This window comes from Mytilus galloprovincialis, chromosome 13, assembly GCF_965363235.1.
Source record: "Mytilus galloprovincialis chromosome 13, xbMytGall1.hap1.1, whole genome shotgun sequence".
Taxonomy (NCBI): Eukaryota; Metazoa; Mollusca; class Bivalvia; order Mytilida; family Mytilidae; genus Mytilus; species Mytilus galloprovincialis.
Window position 1 is genome coordinate 58,362,492 of NC_134850.1, and position 25,923 is coordinate 58,388,414.

At 34.1% G+C, this 25,923-nt stretch overlaps 1 protein-coding gene across 1 annotated transcript; it reads left to right on the top strand.

The window, feature by feature from the left end:
* Window positions 1–23,542, top strand: LOC143057056 (uncharacterized). Its single transcript, XM_076230285.1, has 11 exons — window positions 1–99; window positions 1,242–1,478; window positions 1,792–1,855; window positions 5,064–5,186; window positions 6,282–6,392; window positions 10,403–10,576; window positions 11,954–12,067; window positions 14,641–14,751; window positions 15,277–15,327; window positions 16,112–16,294; window positions 22,862–23,542. Exons 1-11 carry the CDS (start codon window positions 97–99, stop codon window positions 23,512–23,514), a joined length of 1,824 nt encoding a protein of 607 aa, XP_076086400.1. The 5' UTR covers window positions 1–96; the 3' UTR covers window positions 23,515–23,542.
* Window positions 23,543–25,923: the final 2,381 nt, after the last annotated feature.

Consider the following 25,923-nt stretch of genomic DNA (forward strand, 5'->3'; position numbering starts at 1 on the left):
TCGAATGCACGACTTCTGGATAAAAGATAAGATAAATCGGTTAACTGCACTGCAGTGCAGTTTGAATCGATAAAAACCAACAGCAACTGGATAACAATGGTAAGCGGGTTTATATAAAAACTCACACAAACAGGAAAAAATAAAAAAAAAACTAAAAAAAAAAAACAACTATAAAAAACAGTTACTGCAATATCGTCATTATTAGACTAGTTTTATAGAGATCAATTAATCAACATTAATTTCGGTTGTAATAACAATATTGTTTTTAACAACTGAAGACTAAAAGTCTGTATCTTTCATTGAGACTTTAAAAAACACGTTCTGACCCCCCATATTTGATGCTCTGATATTTTCACTTGTTTACTAATTTTGAAAATTACAACAAGTCAACAGTCAATCATTACAGGGTTCTCTGAATCTGCTATGAAATATTTTCACACTGAGATTAAATTCAAAAGTCATACTAAGAGTTAAAAAAATCATACTAAGGGTTAAAAAAACAAAACAAGCGTAAATTAAAAAAAGGTGAAATTTTATACCACACACTAAGGGTCGACATCAAAAGTTCAATGTTCTCCCTCAGAATTAAAAATGACTGAGATTAAAAAAAAAATGAAAAACACGAAAAATCGTCATGTTGACATCGAAATCGCCAATGTCTTTCTGTCAACACCCACTCCTTCGCTATGCCGATTTCAGGCATACAGAACATGACGTAATCTTGAATATCTTTGAATTTTTTTTGGAGGTCTCGTAGCTGTGAACGATTATTGCCTATGTGCGGCTTCAACGTGCATTGTTGTTCTTGACTTCAGCTAGAAAAGACGTAGTTTGGGAGGAGTACATCGTCAGTGCATCATTTAAGTGGGAACTTCTCCGTGTTTAATGCGAACTATTAACCCCGTAAAATCCTGTATGTGCCTGTTTCAAGTCAGGAGCCTGAAGTTCTGTGGTTATTGTTTGTTGCTATACATCATATTTGTTTATAATTCATCAATCAGGCAATAAGTTTTCTCATTTGAATTAATTGTTTCACATATTTTATTTCGCAGTCTTTTTCCAAAATTACTGTCTATATTAGTCTTTCGAGTTACATATCTCGAAGTCACGTATCCATGCACTGTGTGACATCATAGATGTTATTCGGATACACTCTTAAACAACCTCATGATCATGTTAACACATCAATCTGGTAACCTTAATTTTTAAACATTGTATGATTTTGTTATGTTTGCCAACAGATTATCTTCGGTATACTTGCTTTGGTGGTTACCATATGCGGATCCAACAGCATTTCTACAAATGAAACATGCGTTTGTACTCACAGTAGACAACCTGTCTTGTCTGCGCCGAGCAATTTTGCTCATATTGAAACTCACATTGAAGCTGGCTATTGTCTCAAATCAGCTTTTCCAGTTCAGGATCCATGGATTTCAGTTTTATATGACAGGCATTTAGCTTTGGAAACCTTTTCGGCGGTAAGCTTTTTAAAATACCTTTAATCTTAAAAAATAAAGGATGAAAATAAAATATTCTACTGCACAAAGTGTAGGAACCAGTCGGTTTAAGATGCAATTATATTTTTGTGAGAAAAAAGCATCAGATGAAAAAAATAGCCAATCCGAAACAAAGTCTCCTACACCAAACCAAAATTCATATCCGAGGGATTGAGGGTGCTTTAGTTTAAAAGATCTTTTAATAGGGAATGATGAATATAGAATAATAACAAAAAGCTATGATTCTTAATATTGAGAATCACTTAGATTTTCATATAAATATGTCTTTTGAAAGGTTGGTATGGTGAGAATGACCAACGAAGTGTTTGTCAAGACTGTTTGTCCACCGAACTATCCTGGTAAGTGTACGAGAATGATGGAGGCGCTACTGACTTGTTTTAAACTTTTTTATTTTTCAAACCACGTCCAATGTGACGTTGTGTTTTTGCCACAAAACGACGTCTCGATTGGTGTCTCCTCTCATCATTTGACTTGATTATATGATTTTTTGATTTTTTTATATTATCTGTATCGTGTTTTCTTTGTGTTAAGTTGCTCATAGAAACTAATTGTTTGCATATATTTTCATATGTTACGTATCATAATGACTTAGTTGACATACTAGTATGTGAGAGGGATAGCCAAAGTAGGCAATAAACTCATCAAAGATACCAGGATTGAAATTTTCAACATTTTGTAACAAGTAATTAACGAAAATAAATGGACAACAAAATCAGTAAATGACAATAAGATAAACACCTTATCGTATTACAGGTAAAAAGTAAATCACAAATATACTGAACTCCGAGAAAAATTCATATCGGAAAGTCCATAATCAAATGGCAAAATCAAAAGATAAAACACATCAAACGAATGGACAACTACTGTCACATTCCTGACTTGATGCAGGCGTGTTCTTATGTAGAAAATGATGGATTGAACCTGGTTTTCTAACGCTAAACCGTGAGCTCTCACTTGTATGACAGTCGTATTCCATTATACTGATACCGATGCGTGAACAAAATAAACATACTAGTAGGTAAAATGGTCAGAATGGTACAGCAGTCATCAACATGTAACCATCCCAACCAGATCAAAAAACAAACAAATATTAAAGAAGCACAAAAAAACATTTTATCAAATTTACTAACCACATTCATTGCAAACTTTTTTTGTATTTTATTCACGTATGTTAAATCAACCGATGAAGGATTGAAATAGTTTAAGTCCTGTGACCGAATGTCTAGATTAACATCTACTCTGGTGTAGAATCGCGTGTTTGACGTCAGAATAACGTTACACAGGTAGAAATATAGAATAATTTTGTCGTGTTCAAAGTATGCAAAAGTTATAACAGAACAATAACATAATGACGGGAAGTTTAAAAGTACAGAGCCACGTCATATGTGGGCGTTTTTCAATAAAAACGTACTTTCTTGTCCCAGCCACTTTAAAAAAAATGTGTTTGATCTTTGCAAGTAATTTTTTGTGCAGTCAGTACATTGAATTAGATATAACATTTTTAAGCAAAGAAACAGTTTATTTTTTAGAGGGATTGATTCCTGAATGGTCCAAAACAACCAAAATGGCATGTCCCTAGACCGCCTGTTCAACATTCATACTCTCAAATATCGTAAAAAAATGTAGAAATAAATATTAATTTTACTTTATATAAGTTCTTTAATAATTCAAAAGTATGTTTAGAGGCAACATATTTTAATAAACAGCTTTTAACACAGGATTTTTTATTTTAGAAGGTGTGTCCCTAACACAATGTCCACTACGAAACGAAGTCATTAAAACTTGCTTATAAACAGTTTTATAAAATCAATGTAATTTTTGTTTGCAAGAGAGATAAACATTAGGGTCTTACAAAAGAAGTGATGCTTTTATAACGGAAATTAAACTGTTGGTAAGAAAAATTGAGCACATCAAATGGACCAGAGTGATACCGTATTTTTGTAAATGTCCACTACGAAACGGGTCAAATCTCCTTCAGTAACTGGTTTTAAAATTATGAAAAAAATATCAGTGTACAGCTTAATAACGCTTTGATGAATACAGTCAGTCTTGTTACTATTGCAATTTTGGGGTTGTGAGAAAAAAATAAAACATGTGAATACGTCCCCTACGAAACGGTCCCCTACGAAACAAGTTTGGGAGAAAAACGTTTCGTAGTGGACACTACCACTACCATGCAGTCTTTTTTTACTCTTTTTTCAATTATATTCGTGCAAAGCAAATAACAAAGGTTAGTTTCATGTAATTTTTATTATGTTTTTATTAACACAGAATAGGGTTGATGTCAACTACGAAACACTACGAAACGGTTTTGTCAACTACGAAACGCATCAAAATGTCCACTACGTAACATGAGTTGTACCTTTATATGTGAAGTACTGTCTAATCTTTATCGATAAAAAATGGTTCTCCAATTCAGAAAAAAATGAGATTTTTCTAGTATATAAAGTAAACAAACTGGAATGTCTATAGGAAACATTTAAAATTGCAAAAATATGTGTGTTTAGAAGCAGTTTCGTAGGGGACAAAAGTCCCCTACGAAACAGTACACAAATTATGAAAATAATATCATTTTAAAGAGTATTTAAGATTGCACTTTTTGTTTACAAACATGTCTATAATAGAGGTATTCAAAATAACTCTTGAAAATAAATTTCAGACTAGTTGATTTTCCATTTTTTTTTTTTAGGTCTGAAAGGAACGCTTTTATTGAAAAACGCCCATGTATCAAATCAGGAATATGACACCTATTTCATTAAATAAAGTCGTGATGTCATGATTGCGTTCATGTAGCAATTGTAATAGAAGCCAAATATTGTCTCGATTAATTTATTTGTTCGGCATTAAATCTAATTACAAAAGTAGCGTATTGCCAAGTCAAGCTAGGTTCGTATGGTTTTTAGAAAAAAAAGAAGACAAAACAAATAAAAAAATAGAAATGGAGTGTGTGATGGGTGTATGTAAGTCATTAACTATTGGTCTTTTAAAAAACAAATGTCACTCGCCTATACCATACATTGTGATCAATTTATATTTGTAGGCCGTATATATTGTGATCAATATATATTTGTAGGCCGTATACATTGTGATCAATATATGTTTGTAGGCCGTATACATTGCGATTAATATATATTTGTAGGCCGTTTACATTGTGATCAGTTAATATTTGTAGGCCGTATACATTGTGATCAATATATATTTTATTTGTAGACCGTATACATTGTGATCAGTATATATTTGTAGGCTGTATACATTGTGATCAATATATATATTTGTAGATCGTATACATTGTGATCAATTTATATTTGTAGGCCGTATACACTGTGATCAATATAATTATATTTGTAGGCCGTATACATTGTGATCAATTTATATTTGTAGGCCGTATACATTGTGATCAATTTATATTTGTAGGCCGTATACATTGTGATCAATATCTATTTGTAGGGCGTATAAATTGTGATCAATATATATTTGTAGACCGTATACATTGTGATCAATTTATATTTCTAGACTGTATACATTGTGATCAATTTATATTTGTAGGCCGTATACATTGTGATACAGGTCCGTGTGTCAACGGCTATTGTCACAGTTCAAACTTTGATAGAGGAAAGCCACATTGGTGTATATGTGATCCTGGCTATACTGGACAGGAATGTAATACAAGTTAGTTGTTTTGAATTTTCTTTTAGATGTAACGTTTAAGGATGTTTGCTCCTTCATTTTTTTAATTTCTTGCCAGATTTTCGGAAACCTCTGGTTTTATCCATGTATTGTCATTAAAAACTTTTGCCCACTAACCCCTCCTTTTCGTTCCATAATTTTATTATATAAAGTTTAAAAAGCTATATTTCAAAATTTTGTAAAATTCTTGTTATTTTTTCATAGTTTTTGAAACAAATAAGGTGCCATTGTTAAATATATGAAAAATCTAGAGAGAATCATTTCCCGCCAAATTTTCAATGGCTTATATCTCGAAAATGAGCACACGGATCCTCCATTTTTTTCCTACTTTTTGAGTTTCTTTATTAATATACTATCAATTCATAATAGTCTTTTAAAAAGCTTGTTATTTTTTAACAGAGTAGCGAACATCCTTAATACTCAGTCTGGTTTATCAATTGAAATAGTATAAAGTTTTGCATAATATATAGTACAGTCCCATTTTTATGTCCCAAAGAAACATGTTATATTTGGAATGTAAATATACTCTGCTGATAAGAAATAACTTTTAATATTGCTTTTCGACAGAAATTTTTTGTACAACTAGTAGATACACGAAAATAGTCGCAGAGATGCAAGTTAGTCTTTTTTTGTTAGAATTCCCAGTTCCTCCCTTTTAATCGAATACAATCATTATTACCGCAAAAGTTTCTCGCTAACTTTGATATCATATTAAATTCTTAATGGTCATAGACGGTAAGAAACAAGACGAAAACAAAATTGCCATTATCTAGCAAACATGACCTTTGTGAATTTTTTCATCATTTTTAAAATCGTTTTAAGATAATGATGACTTGTGGCGGTTTAACGTTCAGTGACAAAATTATCTGCACGTACAGGACGATGACATATTGATACAATATGATAATGAACTCTTAGACAGACACGATGAGTTGGGTATATAACATGCTAGTTCTCAAAGTTTCATATGTAAGTCCACAAAAGACATGTCACCCTATCCTTTATAGTTTGAACTCCGAGCCAAAAGCATTACCTATTTATTTCGAAAGTTGTATGATTTACATTGTTTCTGCGCAGAGCATGTCTGTACACGAGCGAAGATTTCGGTGGCTGGAAAGTGCTATGACCTTATCAACAATAACTTAGTGCACCACAACCTCAGTCATGTAGCGGAATATAATTTTGCAGGTTAGTTTCGTACTTACTACAGTAATTAAAATTCAGAAAATTCTCTCGTTTCCATATACATAGTGATATTTTGTTTTCATTTTTATTAATGAACAAATGGACAATCCTTTAGAAAATAAATGTGTAGGACTCAAATCTATCGTGGGTTCCAAATCTATGGCAGATTCCTAATATATGGCAAATGTGACGTCATGCCATCCCAAATGTATGGCAAATTATTTTCAATCCTAATCTATGGCAAGTTTTGTAATTTCCAAATCTATGGCGAATTTTTGTTGTTTCCAAATCTATTGCAAATACAAATGTATTGTGCAAATGGAAAACAATACAGTACATGTACGACCATTAACTTGTCTGTAACAAGCGGACTTCTGGTTTCTCGTTTTAATTAAGAAATAATTCATGTGTAGCGAGGGGTAAAATATCGGCATAAAGGGACAACCCCGTGATAATATCACGATATATTCAAGCCCCCATGAATTATTTCATTCTTATAGGACAAATACGGCAATTATTTTGGATCAAAGCGCTCTAGGTGTAGGCAAATATTTGCCGTTCCCATACATACACGCACTATGAAATTGGAGTAAAAGGACGGAGCAAACTGAATTAGTGACATGCTTGAACTATTTACCACAGGGTTTACGCAGAAAAGATTTAGAATTGATAAGTTCAATCATAAATTAGTAATCTCAATACAATGATTAGCCAAATTTAGCAATTTTTCATTATAGAATACATCATCAGATAAAATTGTTTTCAATTAAATCAATGTCTTATCAAAATGAAATAAATTTATAGATTAGACCGTTGGCTTTCCAGTTTGAATGTTTTTACACTTCTTATTTTTGGGGTCCTTTATAGCTTGATGTTCATTGTGAGCCAAGGCTCCGTGTTGAAGGCCGTACCTTGACCTATAATGGTTTACTTTTTATAAATTTTTACTTGGGGAGTTGTCTCATTGGCACTCATACCACATCTTTCTATATATCTATGTACGACAACGGGATCATGTCTATAAACATTTGTGAAATGAACATTCCGTAATGGTTAACTAAAACATTTTGAAAATGATGAATTCATAGAACTTAATATAGACTTCAAGATTAAAATGATGCGCCCGTTAAAAATTAAAAAAAATAAAATCTATGCATGATACCTGTTTAGCCCATTATCTAAACCAACTAGTAAGTCCCTTATCAAACCAGACGGCAAGTTTTTTTTTATATAAAACAAAAGACAAATAAAAATGAACAGTTTGAATTTTCACATAATGTTATTTCATTTTTGATACTTTTTTTTACTTGATTACAATTTAAATCAAATTAGTATCTTGTAATTTGATCTTTCACTTTATAACTTTGCCAGTCGTAACATATTTATATTATATCCTTTTCTAACATACCAGGTACAGAAAACAAGGGTGTCTTTATTCAGCACATGTTGTCCCTCTTTCGGATAAAAGGTCACATCTTCCTTTAAACCATCCGCAAATTGTTGTCTAGGGAAATACTTTCATTTGGAAAAATCTATGGGTTCTACGATGTAATATGGCGTTATTCAATTGTGACGTTATCTGTATCTGTATTTCCCACTTCTGTATATGGATGAGTACGTCACAGATTCCTTTTGGCTATTGTGTGACGGGTTGGTCTGCGCCTAAGTTAGTCCCACTTGCTGAGGAGTACGGATTGAAACTGCTTGGTTGTAGTGACGCACACTACCGAATCATCTAGATGGTTCCAATCTACTGCAGTGCGCTCAAAGATAGAGTTTTTGTACTGGCCAGTCTTGCTGTTTGGAACTATGACCGCTCGTTTGTTGTTACGGACTTGTTGGTCTATAATGTTCTTGGATACAGAGTTATCAAATGTTTTTGCTTTTATTTGCCGTTTGGGTCTGTGAAATTTAATAAGACCGTGTTGTGGAAGCGCTGGTATCTTCCCCTCAACCAGTTTGAAAAAGAAAATCAGTCGTTGTTGTTGTCGTCTTGATTGTAGTGACGGAAGCTGAAGTTGCGATAGCATTTTAGTCATACATCCTTCATCCCTTGATTTGTAGTCTTTTGTAATAAATCTCGCTTCTCTTTTTTGTATAGATTCGAATTTCTTTCTTTTTGGGTATATGGGTCCCAAATAATTGCTCCATACTCCATAATAGATCTTACGAGAGCTGGCATTTCATAGGGCAGTGTTGTAGGTTTTTCATAAGGAAGCCTAGCGTGGAACTGGCTGTGTTGCATGTGTTTGTTGGTTGTTCCTTCCATTTTTAAGATATTCCTGAATTTGTAGCCCCAGATAAAGATTTGATGTTACTTGTTCCAGAGTGTGGTTGTTTAGGTTGTAGAACCGCTGGCTTTTACTTTTCAGGCTAATCATATAACATTTTTTTTTTTGGCGTTGAAGTGCATACCCAATCGTCTGCCCATTTTTCCAATGATTTTATGTCTCTTGTAGTTTGTTGTGGTCGTCCTGGTTTTTGACTTCCCTATACAGTTAACAGTCGTCTGCAAATAATCGGACTGACGAGTTCACTGCGTCCGGTAGATCATTTATGTGACATAGGGAGAGGATTAGTCCTAGTACCGTTCCTTGGGGGACTTCCAATTCGACTGACGCATTAGTTGAGTGTTTGCCATCAAGTTGGACTTTGGCTTGTCTTTCAGTCAGGAATGAAGTAAGCCATTTGTGTATGTTTCCTCTAATTTCGCACTGGTCTATTTTGTGCAGGAGTCTATCATGAGGTACAGTATCGAATGCTTTGGAGAAGTCAAGGATTGCTATGTCTACCTGGTTTCCTTTGTCGTATGACTGGAGCATATCGTGGATTGTGATGGCAAGTTTGGTCTCACAGGAATATCCTGATCTGAAGCCGTGGTTTAATGACGTCAATACGTTATGCTTTTCTAGGTGTTTTAGCATATGTCTGCATATTATGTGCTCAAGTAGCTTACAGGGTATTGAAGTCAGTGAGACGGGCCTGTAATTTTCAGCCGCATGTCGGTCTCCCTTCTTAAATATACTAGAGATGTTTGCATTTTCTCCAGTCATCGGGTAGTGTACCACTGTCTAGGGATAGCTGGAATATTGATGTCATTATTATTTGAAGTTATGAAAAAGATCTGCCATAGATTTGGAGACAACAAAAATCTGCCATAGATTTGATTTGTTTTACGTTTGTAACGTCACATTTTCCATAGATTAGGAATCTGCCATAGATTTGGGTCCTTCAAATATAAGAAAGAAAAGACCATACACATATTAAACGCAAAAGTAGGCAAGAATGACACCGCACCACCTCTCCACTCGATAAAACATAAGGGCGAGAAAACAAATCAAAAACAGAATAAAACAGAAACAAAATACAATACATGTATATGTAAGAGTATACAGACTATACAAAATCATAAATTGACGAAAGACAATAACATTGAACAACCTACAACCTGCCCATCTAAACAAACTTGATGGTTTCGTCTCGTTTCGGTGTTTATCTACAAACCGTGATTGATGGTACATCACTTATGAATCATACGAAATCAAACTTAAACAAAACAGAGATCGACGTAGTTGTTTTTGAGATATCGTCTTTAAGTTTTTGTGTTTCGGCAATTGAAGCCTTTATTGGCGGCTAGAACATTTTGTTTCCTCTTTTGAATCTCATTACCCTATTTTTTTCGCCATTCAAATGCTATTTGGAGTTTTATTTAAAGAAACTTTTAACTTGTTCACAAAGGAAAAACAACACTATTTCGTGACGAAAACTCAATATTTCAATTAAACATCCGTTTAGTTCTGCTACCATGTGCGTAGAAAGGTATCTCATAGACTATTATTTTATTAATGCGATCATATGTGTTTTTCTATTAATGATATATAAAAGATAGAGTTAAATTTCACTATCAGTTGACATGTGATATATAGGAATCCGAATTTTGATCAATGAAATACACATACATACAAAAGTCATTAAAGGTATAAACATATGAAATGTGTTCTATAATTCTACAGGTTCTATATACCCATTGAACGAAGATTGCATTGTGTCCACCTCCTCGAATCCTTTGGTAAGAGGAGTATATTGTTTTTGTGGACAAACACAGGCGTTGCTGTATTCCAATCATTCACTCTCCATGTGCGGGTGTCAAAGAGGGCAGATGCGAAAACTTGATGGAACATGTACAGGTAAATAATTCTAATCATGCACATCTTATAAAATACCTTGAAACAAAGAGATTTATTTCTTATTTTATTTTGTTTTTATTTGTTTTTGTAAGAAAAGGTTATGGGTTACAAAAAGATTTAAGAATTGAAGAAGAGGGGCGAAAGATTCAAGAGGAACTTTCAAACTCATAAATTGAAAATAAACTGACAACACCATGGCTGAAAAAGAAAAAGACATACAGACAAACAATAGTGCATAAGACACAACATTGAAAAACTAAAGACTTAACACCACGAACCTTGCAAATTCTTGGAGTTATCTCAGGTGCTCTGGAAGGGAAGGCAGATCCTGCTCCACATGTGGTACCCGTTATATTACTCATGTTAGTACAAACCCAGTTACATGTCTAATTCGGTAGGTCACATTCGTGAATAGGGACGGGATTGTAGTGCCGACTTTTGTACAAAATATCCGCTATTATCTGTGAAACGAATGTTCCATAACGGCCAATAACTGGTGATGGCGTCCGTAAAACTTTCATGACTTCAACTTCACCATTTTAACTTGGCCGTGTTCATCATTTGGGGGATCTTGTTTTAAAAATGTCAATAAAATCGCTTGCCAACCAAATGGCCGACATGGCTCATCATAAAAAGCAAACGTGAACAGCGAGACAACATTTACAAAACATTTATAAAGCTGAAATTGTAAGATGACTCCTTATATGTGTAACTCAACTTAAGTTACAATTCTTACCTTTGTGTCTTGAAAAATATATATAAAGATATAATCTTTAAAGAACAAATATACTAGTAAACAACAAGATTTATTTATAGTGACGTTTTTACCAATATTTAGTGTTTTTGATAATTATTGTGAAAACTATATTAAATAGACATATACATTTAACATAGTATTGTTGCAAAATGAACAATTAGACTAGATCTAAAAATAGGTGAAATTTACGAAATTGTCATTTAACTCTTTATTTTAGTTCTAACTTGCTCTTTTGTCTATGAGGACAAACAACTTCTTGTGATTTATGTCTGCCGATCCAAACGATGGAATCCTATATTTGGTGATAGACAAATCTACTGTAGGCAAGAAAAGATGGATATTTTTTACTCATCACAGAAAGATACCAGGATTAAATTTTATATTTACGTCAGACGCGCGTTTCGTCTACAAAAGACTCATCAGTGACGCTCGAATCAAAAAATGTTTAAAATGCCAAATAAATTACGACGTTGAAGAGCATAACTAAAAGTTTTGCCAAAAACAGCTAAGGTAATCTATTCCTTAAGTAGAAAGGAATCCGAAGTACAGAACAAATTTGTTCCCATTTGTTAATATAAAATGAGTTGTGTAAAAGTAACTTGTATTTCAAAACTTTGAAGATATGAGTCTTTGTATTCTGTCTGACTACTGTATACATGGTACATGTTTGAACACTACATTAATACCAACATGCGTCTGTGAAAGTGGATACACAGGATTGAGGTGTGATGCAAGTACGTATGTAAATATATCATTATCATTTTCATAGGTAGTGTATTATTTTGTTGCAGAGCAACATCAAAATGGAATCAAAGGAAACGGTCAATGATTATTATTAGATGAAGATTGAAGATTTGTTCCTTAACGATTGAATATGATCTGTATTCGTTTCAAAGTGGCATGCGAATCACAGTTCGAATACAAGAATCAATTTCTCGGTTGAACAGCATTGCAGCAAACCACAAAATGAAAAAAAGTTGTTCATCATTTATTATGCTTGTATTCTAAGAAATGAAAACCTTAGTATTTGAAAAATATTTTTAAAAAATATCAATGACATTTCCAGTCATTAAACACTAATGGACTACTGGGCGTGGACAAAACGAATAAAACTACAGATTGCTTTAAATATATTGATGATGAAGTCTCCCCAAGACGAACACAATTAGGCATTCTACCAAACTACTAGTATGTTAAAACCGCAACAATTATGTCTATTTTTCCTATAATTGTCCATTTTGTAATGTCTACTTCTATTTTGAGATGGGTATTGTAAATTTTTATACTATCAAGTATGCAAGGACAGGAATTATTCTTTTTGAATCTGTCTTTATAGCATTTAATCACTCTTGACATGAGAAGCAATATGATAAATTATACCGAGTATCTCAACCATTTCAAAATGTTTGAACGCTATCAATCAGTATACCTGGGTTAGGGAGCTACCATTTGATTTTTATGGGGGGGGGGGGGGGGGGGTGCTAGGATGAAAAATTTTGTCCTGCTTTTTTTTTAGTTGTAATCTCTGTGCTACCTTTTTATTTTTTACTCTATTCGGTCCTGCCTTTTTTACTAGTTTATCCTGACTTTTTTTACACAAATTGTCATCCTGCCTATTTTTTTTACCAAGTTGCTCATCATGCCCTTTTTTTTTTAGTCAAAACTCCTGTCCTGCCTATTTTTTTCAAATTTCATCCTACCCCCCCCCCCCCCCCCCCCCCAAAAAAAAATCAAATGGTTGCTCCCTTAAAAGTACTCAAATTTTTTTACACAGAAACACGACAATATCAAGCCTAAAACATGTTCAAATAAAACAACATTCTGATACGGAGAGGGCACAGATATTATGAATGGATTTTTTTCATTTTTTCTGACACAAGTAACAAGACAATATATGGTTTATGGATGGAATCTGAACCACTTTTATTTTACATCAACATTCGGAAATGACCGGTGAATAACAAACATACATATCTTTAATTCTATCTTGGCACGAGAAACAAGAACTTGAGACAGGATATTGAAAGTTTCTCAAATGATAGAAGTAATGGATAACTGAAGTGGACTTTTCCAACATTTCATTTGATGTTCCGTGAAATATGAAACATGTTTTATTTATTCTTTCGCGGTTTTTGTATACATTTTAAAACAGTGATATACAAGTCGGTGGTCGATGTCATAGATGACAATTGACCTTTTAATCATTTGGTCGTATTGTCCAATTACCAAAGACCTGAGTCTCTATATTTCAAGAAACCAAGAACCAAACAAACTAATTTTGAATCTAAGTTGGAAAAAAATAAAATAGGAGAAAATTGAAATTACAAATATGTAGGGGAAACATTCGGTCATAATTGAAATTTTACAACTGATAATATCGAAATAAGTCTTCGGATATAATGACTTCGAAAAACTGTTTGATCATGAGAAGTTCCTGTTTTGGTTTATGCTTCAAGTGTCTTAGACTACAGAAAATTCATAACAATGGACAATGTTCTCTGCGTGTCCATCGTATTGCGCTTACTATAGCCCTTCATTTTGAATGTTTAATGGATCCCAAGCCAGTTTCGAAGATGATCAAACTTGATTAGCGAAAAGGACGACATTTTATGTAAACTTAACTTAGAATACTATTTGGAATCAAAACCAGCTATCAATTTTGAAACTGTCAAGTGCCTTCATTCAATCATCTGGTATGATCATATACAACATGTACTAAAACTTATTATGCTTTCAAATCTGCCTTTAATCAAGGACAATATGTAAAAGTCAATTTAAGTCGAATGCTCACATTTGACACAATTCATATACATGTGTAATATTACCCCTGGGGATAGAAACCGGACAGTATATTTGAGAACGACCATTAGAAAGTGTACATTATGCACTAAAGAATAGGCTGAAACTGAGACTCATTTGTTTCATTAGACTATACATTCTGTTCTGGTATACGAGAAAAAATACCCTGTACAGGCATATTCCAGAAGATACAATTCTGTTTACAAATAACTTTCTTCAACAAAAAGATAAGTTCATGTATAATTTGTTAGTTTCAAAAACATGACAACTGTTTTTATTTATTTAATATCATCTGAGGTGACTTATGGGTCCACTGGGCCGAGTGTATTCTTATTTATCATATATTAGATATATATTTTTTTTAAATCTGTCCATATCCGTACACGTCACTATAACAAATTATTTAATTACTTGCATGCCTACTTATTTAATATTTACCCTAAAAAAAAACCTGCAGCAGTTTTTATTTTTATTTTCTTGACAACTTGATTTTCCTTTTTTTTTCTAGAAACAGTTCATCAGAATAAATATTGCAATGGGAAACTATGTGATCACGGTGTTTGTGTTGGAACATTCTGTTTATGCGATATGGGATGGGAAGGTGAACTTTGTGATACTTGTAAGTACGAGATTTTCTATTTTTCTAAATATTTAAGAATAAAGAAAAGACGTAGTAAATTAATACAAATATGTAAAGAATAATCACTGCCAAAACAGTGAAAAACTAGATATATTTTAAGTTTAAATCTAATTATAAACACTGTAAGGTACTTATCGTGTTCCGAGATAACTCTATTATAAGTATGTAGAACCCTTTTTTGAAAAAAGATTTAAGAATTGAAGAAGAGGGGCGAAAGATACAAGATACAATAAAGGAATAACAACGGTAGAATGTAAAGCACATGTAGAATAATAGCTGACAACACCATGATAAAGTGATAAACAAACAGTCAGCGAAATACTAAATGGGAAACCATTTACAATAAGCCGTTTTGGCAGCTATGTCGTAAAAAGATTTTTTGAACTAGTTAGCTTACGTTTATGATATTTTGAAGGCATCACACAATGTAATAAATAATTCGATATATAAACGTCAAAAACACTTGCAATCTCATAATGAGTCGAATATTTGTTTATTTTTCAGTACAGCAGTGTCAAAATGGATACTCTACCTTTTCTCATTGTTATCCATATGGTAATATTGTTTACTTTTCTTTTCTGTGATTGAAAGATGCATGTTGAAGGCTGTACCTTGACCTATAATGGTTTACTTCTATAAATTGTTACTCGGATGGAGAGTTGTTTCATTGTCACTCATACTAGACTTCATCTTCCTATTTCTATAAGTTAATACTAACGATACACGTTTTTATATGGCAAAAGTTGTGTTTGTTTTTTTCTGTTCTGTTTTTAATTTCCTGGTGTGAAAACAAAACACAAATAAATATATCGGAATATAATTTTAGTATTCAAAATGAATTTTAAGGGAACATTAAAACTGTAGTAGAATTTATTCATAGCAATTAATTTTAAACCAAAAGAAAGATCTCATACTGTTTATAGTCACTAAGATGGCCGTTCATAAGTTTGGGAAATGTTTTTCTCAGTTACCAGTATACTGTTTATCACATAGATGAAGGCTATCGGAACAATATGCATTAATCATGCGGGCTAACACGTATAATGTGGATCGTCTTGTCAATGCAGTTCAAAGCAAAGTATTTTCATGTCTCTAACTTGTTATACATACATTGCTATTATACGTTAATCGGCCATGTACCTGGTAATAATGTGGAAGTATCATATTTGTCTTTGGTGAGTGAATAACTTTTAATTAAAACATGACTAAAGCATCTAATTAAAGTATATGTATACATATGTAATAATAATACATACTATACCTTCATATTTATAGAATTACTACAATAAATATATATAAGTTTAACGTAAAAAAATCATATGAAATAAAATACTTTCAGATAAGGATGTAACCTTTGATTTATGTCCAATTGATACTCTTCGTAATTGTCACACATGCTGGTTGTACCCGTTCACAAAAAGTGGAGTCATATGTGATATCACTTCAGAAGGAGAAAACCATACCAACATCAGGCTGCAATTAATCGATGGCTCGTTTGTGGAAAGAATCAACAAGGACCACGGTACGTAAACACACAATTGCCCGAGGCATTCCAAATTTAAAATGTTATTTCCGCAACATGCCCTCCGTGACAACATTAACACATGCATAGAAAAAATAAGAAAGGTTTGATTTAGCTCGTAATTTTATGTTTGTAGCATAAAAATGCGCTTCAGAGTTTTGCAAACAGTTTTGGGTTTTTGCATCTGGCAGAGTTCGGTATTTTTGCTATTACTTTTTACATATAAAATGTGTTTCTGTCAGTGCTACACAACCCAAAATAGTTACAGAATGAAACGCTTAGATTTTAAATGCAAAGTAAATAGTATGTAGTGCTTGTGGCAATTTCAAGTCGTGTTTGTATATAGATTTTCAAATCGCTGCTTTTTTTACTAAGACATATACGTTTCTTATGTTATGTAGGAAGCCAACTCAACGTTAGAACCTTGTAGTGTTCATCAGCAGCTGTAAATAGATTTTTCACAATACATTATTTGTTTTATGGATAATGTAAATCTAAGTATAAAGGAAATGTCCTTATCCGTACATGCATAGTTATCAACTGAACGTTACTTTTTTATGGGTATATTCATTAACATTATTCCTTGTATTTTCTAATTTTTGTCATTGAGAAAAACAAATAATGTGTTATACCACCTAATCATAACACGTGACATCCGGTTGCACGTAAAACGGTTGAAAAAATGTTCCCTTTTAATTTGACAGTTGTAGATAAAAGTAGATAACTAAAAATTTCAGCGTCATCAACATATATGTTGGATGTTTCAAAGCAACTACTTTTTTTATTAAGTGTTTCTTTAGAATATTTTGGAAACATGAGGTTACATGGTCACTAAAGCTTGTACACAGGTAAATTAAAAGGTGAACATTTGTTTGGTTAACTTCTAGTGATGGTTTACTTACTTTCTTATATGCAATGAAAAGGTATGTGGAATTTTGTCTAAAGTACTGGACAGGATAAAACTTAAATGTAGTCAAGTCTTTATTTGAAACAAAAAAAATCGGCAAAATTTTGCAAATTTAACAAAGACCTATAGGTGTAATATCACCAAATTATGGTACGTCACGTCCGGTTGTATCTGTATCTGTATCTGTATCTGTATGGTTACGTCGTAGCTACCAATTCTGGCTTTAATACAACGGGATGAAGGCGCCGTCGATTTACTGACGTCTCGTGAGAGCAGCTTTAAAGCTCTCAACGCTCGTTTCGCGCACAATAGTGTCCTCAAGATGGTTCCAGTTAATAACTGTGGACACAAAGAATCAGTTTGAGTATTGCTGAGTTTTACTGGTGGGAATGTCAAAGCACCTAATATTGTTCCTCACTTGTTTTTCCACTATGTTTGTTGCCTGGTAATTTTCAAACTTTTTCGCTGTGATGGTTCGTCTTGGTCTGGCTGATTTTAAAAAGTCGTCTGGATCGATAGCAGGTACCAATCCCTCAACCACCTTGTACAAAAATATAAGTTTTTGGCTAGTGCGCCTGGCTTTTAGTTCTTGAAGTTCAAGTTTGGCGAGCATGTCTGTTACGCAGCCATCTTCTCTGGTTTTGTAGTCGCCTGTTATAAAGCGTGCTGCTTGTCGTTGTATACGCTCCAGTTTGTTTGCATCTATTGTACTGTAGGGGTCCCATACTGTTGCCGCATATTCCATTGTTGATCTAACTAAGGCAATGTAAACGGTTTTCTTACATTCCTGCGGGCAGTATCTTAAATTCCTTCTGAGGAAGCCAAGGGTTGAACTTGCCTTTTTTGCAACATTTGTTATGTGTGTGCTCCACTTCAGGTCTTATGATATCTGCACTCCTAGATATGGGTTGTTTTGAACTTGTTGGAGTATCTGGCCGTTGAGTGAGTAGAATCTCTGGCTTTTGTTTTTGATGCTCAGGATGTAGCATTTTTTAGCGTTAAATCGCATACCCCATTTATTTGCCCAATCTTCTAGGGTTGCTAGGTCTTCTTGCAGCAGTTTGTGGTCTTTTTCTGTTTTGATGGTTCTATACAGTAGGCAGTCATCGGCGAACAGCCGTACTGATGACTTGACAGTGTCTGGGAGGTCATTTATGTGACATAAGAATAGTAATGGTCCAAGTACTGTTCCCTGTGGAACTCCAGAGTCCACCTTTACTTCTTCAGATTGTTCCCCCTCTACTACAACTTTCATCTTCCTCTGTGTAAGAAACATATTTAGCCAGTTGTTAAGTGGTCCTCGGATTCCATATTCTTCCATTTTCGATAATAGCTTGTTGTGTGGCACAGTGTCAAAAGCTTTGGAAAAATCCAGGATTGCAGTGTCAGTTTGTAGTCCGGCGTCAAATGCTTTCATGAAGTCTTGCAAGGTGACTAACAGTTGTGTTTCGCATGAATAGCCAGATCTAAATCCATGATTAAGTGATGTTAAGACTCTGTGTTTATCAAGGTGTTTTAGAATGTGCTTGCATATGATGTGTTCTAGTAGTTTGCAAGGTACCGATGTTAATGAGACTGGTCTATAACTTTCTGCGGCGTGTTTGTCTCCCTTTTTGAAGACGCACGAGATGTTTGCATTGAGCCAGTCTTCGGGTAGTAGTCCAGTGTCTATTGATGTTTGGAAGATGGCAGTTAGTCCTGGTGCTATTTCTGATGCACATTCTTTTAGTATTCTGTTTGGTATACCATCTGGTCCAGATGCTTTTGATGGGTTTACATCTTTAAGTAGTTTTTCGAGACCTTTAGTTGTTATAATAAGTTCTGGTATTGATTCTTTGATGTATTTTGCTGTTTTAGGTATTGATGTTGATTTGTCAATTGTGAATACGGATCTAAATTGTTGAATTAGTATTTCAGCCTTCCCTTTGCTGTCACTGACCAGCTTCCCTTTGTTTTTTAACGGTGATACTCCGATGTTATCTGTTTTTCTGGATTTAATATACTTCCAGAATGGCTTTGAGTTGTTTGTTTCTAGGCCTTTGATGGTGGTATCGTTTATGTATGAGTATTCTGCTTTTCTGATTTGCCGTTTTACTTCTTTTTGAAAATGTCTGTAATTTGTCCACTTTTTAGATTTTTTAGCTTGGTGGTATAGCCGTTGTTTCTTTTTGAATAGTTTCCTAATTTTGTGGTTTATCCAGGGTAAGTTATTTTTTGAGCGGATTTCTTTAGATGGGATATGTTTGTCCATGCTTTTAAACAGCTCTTTCTTGAAGGTGTCGCTCATCTCTTGTGCGTTTAATTCGCGGTCCTGCATCTGTCGGATTTTTGTTGATGTTTTTGTTATTTCCTCTTTAATGCTGCTCCAGTTTGCCTTAGAGTAAATATAGCACTTCCTGGGCTTGCTACGTTGGTAGTACGGTTTGGTGTCACAGTCTGTGACTATCATTTCGTGGTCTGATATACCAGGTGTGTTTTTTGATGTTTTGATAAGTGATGTGTTTGTAGTTAGTACTATATCAAGGAGGTTGTCTTCTCTTGTTGGTTCTTCATGGATTTGAGTAAGATGGAAGGATGCTGTTATTTCCATGAGTCTAGTTTGTATCGCCTTGTCACTTGAGTTGTTCGGGACTGACATTGATTCCCAGTTTATATCTGGACAGTTAAAATCTCCAGTTAGCATGATGTTGGTGTTTGTATTTGACATCATTTGTAAAGATTTCTAGTTCGTCTAGGCATTTCATGTTTCTATGTGGCATGTAGAATGACCCAATTAGCAGTTCTTTTTTGCCTTTAAGGTGTATTTTGACCCATTCTGTCTCACAGTTTGTGACTAGACTGGACTGTTCAACCGATATGATGTCCTTGTGGACCAAGATGAAGACTCCCCCACCAAGTGTTCCCCTGTTGTTTCTGTATGCGTTGTAGTCATCTGGAAATACTTCGCTTGATTTGATAGCGTCTTTAGTGCTGGTTTTCCCTGGGTTTTCTCCTTTTAGCCAGGATTCTGTTCCACAGATGAAGTCATGTTTGATGTAATTTATGGCTGCTTTAAATTCTGAGGTCTTGTCTTTTATGCTTCGACAATTGACAGTTGATACTCTCAGGTTCCTTTTGGTTTTCAAGTTAAATACATTATTGCTTAGTGTTCTACTTTTGTTGCTATAATTTTTGGAATTATTTGTTGTTGAGGATTGTGTTTTTAGTCTTGGACTGCTGGTCTTTAGAGGGCTAAATATGCTTGATGACACAGATTCGAATGAGATTATATGTGTTAATGGTTCGTAGTAGTTTGATGTGTTCATTTCGTAGCTGTGGAATGTAAAAGATGAGACATTTATACTTTCACACTTGCAGCAGAGCCATTGTATGTTTGATCTTTGGAGAAGCTCGTAGTCAACTGTACATAGTTCGATACATGATCTATGGTGCCTTATGTCACAATCATCGCAACAAACCCCGTCGCACTTCCATGTTACTGGGTGGTCACATAGTCCACATGGGTATATGCTCTATTGTTTCCCTCTCGGTCCAGGGTTAAGTTCTATATCGCCTCCTAGTATAAGCAATAATAGTGTGAGGTGTTGCTTCACATTTGATGTTGTTGTTAATGTGATTGGTTTCCTGCCTGCTGTTGACATGTTTTTATTTAGTACACATGTGAGTAGTTGTTGATTTTCCCATGTTTTACTAGTTGTTAGCTTTGTTCCAATGTTGTATAATAAGCTAGTTAGAAATATGATGTTTATTATATTCATGGTGTTGTTTTACTCTTCTGGTGTTGGTGTTGATAGTAATGATGTTTGTGTTTTCCGTCTTGGTATAGCGCGGAAGAGCCCGTGCTGACCAGAGACTTAGAACACTATCTATATATCAACAGTTTTGTCTACAGATGAAGAGTTCCAGTATTAAATGTTTTGGTTGGTCTTGCTTGTGGTGTTCAAGTTTCTTTGTGTATTCAGTCCAGGTATAGCGCGGAAGAGCCCGTGCTGACCTGGATGTGAAAGACACGTGTTACCAACAGTCTGTCTGTGCTTGGATTGCTATTTTTTTTTAGCCAGGTTCGTGCTAATAGGTTTGTTGGGTGTATTCCATCGGCATATAGTTGAAAGTTGTAGTAGCTTCTGTTTGTTTCTGTTCGGTGTGCTCCTTTTTTGTACTTTGATCTTACTTGTAAGTCATTTGAGAACTTTGGAGTATATCTGTTAATTGTACTATTTATTTCCTTGACTTTGTTGTTTAATTGGACAACTTGTTCTGCTAGTTCTTTGTCTTGTGAGATAAAGTCGTCTGGGTTTTTATGGTGTTTCTTCTTATTCCAATGGTATATGGAGTAGACTGGTGTTTCTAGTATGGTTACCCTACAGTTATCAAAGTTTTGGATTAATTCAATGCATTTATGGTAGTATTGGATGGTGTTGTCTATTGCCTGATTTCCATGTGTAGTGATGGCTATGTAGCCTTTGTTGTATGTGGTAAGGTCACAGGTGCCGAACCATATGTATAACCAGATTGGTCCTAGGTCACTTATTTTTTGGCGTATGTTATTTTCTAGCCACTTGTATCTGTCTTTACTATTTACCCCACTTTTGCTCCACCATTTAATTGTGTGTTGTACTTGGTTTGTTGGGTTGACTTTTTGTTTTAGCCAATTTCCTTTGCTGTCCATTAGTATGACAGGTGTATACTTTTTGGTTGTTGTTGGCGGACTGGTGGTCTTGTCGACAAATTTGACAAGTTTAGCGTTTGACATAAGTTGTTGTTCTACGTTCTGGGTTACTTAATATTTATTGTACAAGATGATATGTTGGGAATGATAACCTGCTGACTTTTTAGCAACACATCATTATTGGTTGGTATTGTATTTATATATTTGGTAAGTATGGAAGGATGACAGAAAAACGAAGATGGCGGATCTCGGGCCGTTTGTTTTGCTTTGATATTTTACGATGTCAAAGTTCCAAATTTCACAATCAATGTTTGTTTTTGTGAATATGAGTGTTCACAGTATTTTTTATGTATGTAATTTCCTGCTTTGTACTCTCTAGATGTCGTAGATAAGTAAACTTTTTCTGTTTCTTTCGCTCCGGTTTGAAATTCGTGTCTATACTCTTGCGCATGCGCCTTCACTTACCGTAACATTGTATACGAAAATAGGTCGAAAAAAAATATTCCATTGAATTTGACAGTTGTAAGTAATTGATCCTACATTTTATTGCAGTAAAACATTTCTGTGTCATAAACATATGTATTGGGTATTTCAAAGCACCATTATGTTTTTATTTGAGGTTTCTATAGAATATTTTGTAAACTTGAGGTTGCATGGTTACTAAGTCTTGTACACAGGTTAGATAAGGGGAGAAATTTGATTGGTTAACTTCCAGTGATGGTCATTTTCTTAAATGCAATGAAATGTCATGTGAAATTTTATCTATAGTACTGGACAGGATAAAACTTAAATTACTCATTGCAAGTATTTCTTTATTTGAAACAAAGATAATTCTGCACAGTTTATTGAATAGTTCAAATTTAATAAAGACTACTAGGGGGAAATCGATGGTGGTACATGTATTACATCTATATATAGGGGAAGTCAATGGTGGTATTACACCTATGCAAATATAAGTTATTTAATCTTTCTTGTACAAATGATTTTGCAGATGAAAAGCTAGGGGGATGTTTTCCTCCGGATTCCTTGGTAATTGGAGTTAATAACAAAACCATCAAGATGAAATCTCTGAGAGTTGGCGAGACCATCTTAACTGTCGATGAACATGGAAGATACACATATACTAAAGTTATACTAATGTTTCACAACGACAGCAAAGGAAAGCTCAAATACCGCAAGATTGTAACTGAAAACGGTCATTCTATTGAAATAAGCCTTGAACATTTAATATATACAGCAAAAAGACGAAACGACAAAATTGAGGTCAAAGCTGCTGGAAAAATCAAACAAGGAGATTTCATTCATGTGTTCGATAAATACAGAGGAACCACAAAAGCTGCCCGCGTCATTCATATATCCGAAGAAGTCAAAACCGGACTATACGCACCTTTAACAGAAACTGGAAATCTGATTGTCGACGACCATCTGGTATCATCGTACGCTACGTATGAGGACCAAGACATTGTACATTTGATGTTTTTGCCGTGGCGATTAGCGTTCAAGTTCAACGCCTGGATGTGGGATCAGGAACCATATGCGCCAATGGAAAGTGGGGCGCATTGGTCATTGAAAGGTTTCTTTATGTTTGCAAATCTTCGCTGTTACCTCTTCAATGAAGAATACTGCGAGTATATGAATTTCTAAAATACCTACATAAAGCAGTATAGCAATTCAGTCATATGTTTTAATGTTGTGGAGTTTCAATCATTTAAGAAATTTGAAATGAGTTTGCCATCGATTTTTTTAATGACACCCATATACAAAATAAATAGTCTGCTTTGTATCATACAATGTATAGTTGAAGTCCATTTACGTACAAAGTAATCAAAATAGGGCCAAGAATATCGTATGGTCTTCAACAATGAGAAAACCCATACTTCTACGCAAGCTTATATAACTCAAGGTATATATCTGACAATCTTTTTTGTTTGCTTCAAATGTCTATTTGGCAATGAAAGGCATGTAACTGCTGTTTTCTTTAATCTAATTTTCCAATACTGAATGATATTAGCGAATATTTGCAAAGGGACAAAACTTTGATTTCTCAACAGACCAGGATGACCAAATAGTTTGCCGTTTACATGTTGTACAAAGTGTAATGAACCTTTGGTGAAGTATGTAGAGGAGTTATGGCTAGATCGTGCACACAGATTAATATACGATAAACTGAAAATATTGACACGGAGATGTCTAGCCTTTGTGTAATTTCGATAGTTTAAAGCAAATACTGAAATTAAATGACAACAACTGTAAACTACGCAAAACATTGAAAATGAATAGACCATTTTGAGAAAGAGGTAAACAAGTCTTCATGGAAATGAAAATGTGCCAATACTAAAACAACTGCATACAAAATATAAGTAACCTTCCACTGGTGGTTCTATATTAACTAACTTTATGTTGGTTCCCTGACATAATCACTAAATTAGGGGCGAAAAATACCAGAGGGACATTCAAATTCATAGATCGAAAATAAACTGACTTTGTTTTTTTGTTAGATGTATTTCTATTTGTATCCTATCTGATGAGTTAAGAATGTTTCAACTGATTTTTATTGTTTGTTCTTATGTTATACTGTTACACTACTGTCCCAGGTGAATGGGGGATCCCGCTTACATATTTAACCCCGCCAAATTATGTATGTATGTGCCTATTCCAAGTCAGGAGCCTGCTATTCTGTTAGCTCATCGTTGAAGGCTGCACGGTGTGTTGTGAGGGAAATTCCCCATAAATCGTGAAAAATAGCAGGTGCACAGTAGAAAATATTGCATACATAGTCAGGACGAGAATCCGCAGGAGCAGACGAAATCAATAAAAGATATAGCGGTAAGATATACTCATTATGTAAAAGAAAAAATACAACAACGTAACTTGACAATGAAACAAACGAAGAATGAATCTTCGCTATTGCAGTTCAGGATGATAGAAAACAATAAAAAATGGAAAATTTTAAAACTTAATCAGCGTACATTAATCATTATGCATGACCTACAAAAATCATCCCATAAGTTTATCAGGTAACGAAGAAATAGGTCATATAGTTAAACAAAAGCGTTGTCCGGGGTATATAAAGAATCAGACAAAATCCGTCGTTAAATGTTATGGTAGAGGGCACTCTGTACCCGCACGATGGCGAACCTTTGCAATAGTTCTTAGAGGAGGCCATATATGTCTCGTACCAATGTCAAATTATTATTATGGTTTTTTTTGTCATGACGAACGCAAACTTTCCAGACTTAACTATATTTTTCTTTAGTCGTTTGCATCGAAATTTTAATTTATTGCTATATGAGAAAATAAATATTTGATTGGTTGAGACTATTCCATGTGACATCAAAGAAACCTCGTGTTTTCTTTCACTTGCTGAACTCGCACATATTTTTTTTCAAATTTTACGATTTTATTTAATACAAAAACAAACAAACTTAATATTAATTATTGGTGTTCTAGCAATGACGTGTAATAATAAAAATATGGGGACAAGGGATTGAATGTACCTGCATGCCTTTATTAAAAGGAGGTTAAATAAAGTATTTTCTCATCTCACTTTGTTATTGTTTGATCCTGATTGTCATGGAATCAATTTTGTTAATCGTAGATCTGATAGGTTTTGGTTCGATGTCGTTTTTTTAAACATTGTGCTTTGTTGATGTAGGGCTGAAGTCATATTTAAAAAAAAAAAAAAAACAGCATAGATCAAAATGGATAATAAAGTTCGATTTTAAAAACCAATAAATATGATAACAATTACATGTTTTCCAGTCACACCACATCAAAATTGCACCACTCAAAACATATATCCAAGAGCCATATTTTCCTCAATTGAAAATGATCAGGAGATATTTAGGAAACACTTGCTGTCAATTCTTGAATTGCAATGATGTGTAAGTGTTATAAGAGTTAACAAAAAATGGTTCAAAGTGTAAGGGCTCGTTGCGATTTTGGGGTGAAAAAGAGAAAACTACGACAAGATGAAGGACAACAATATTGTGACATTAGGATGAAGGGCAGCGATAAAAGACAACGGTTATACTTTGTATTTCAATAGTTTGG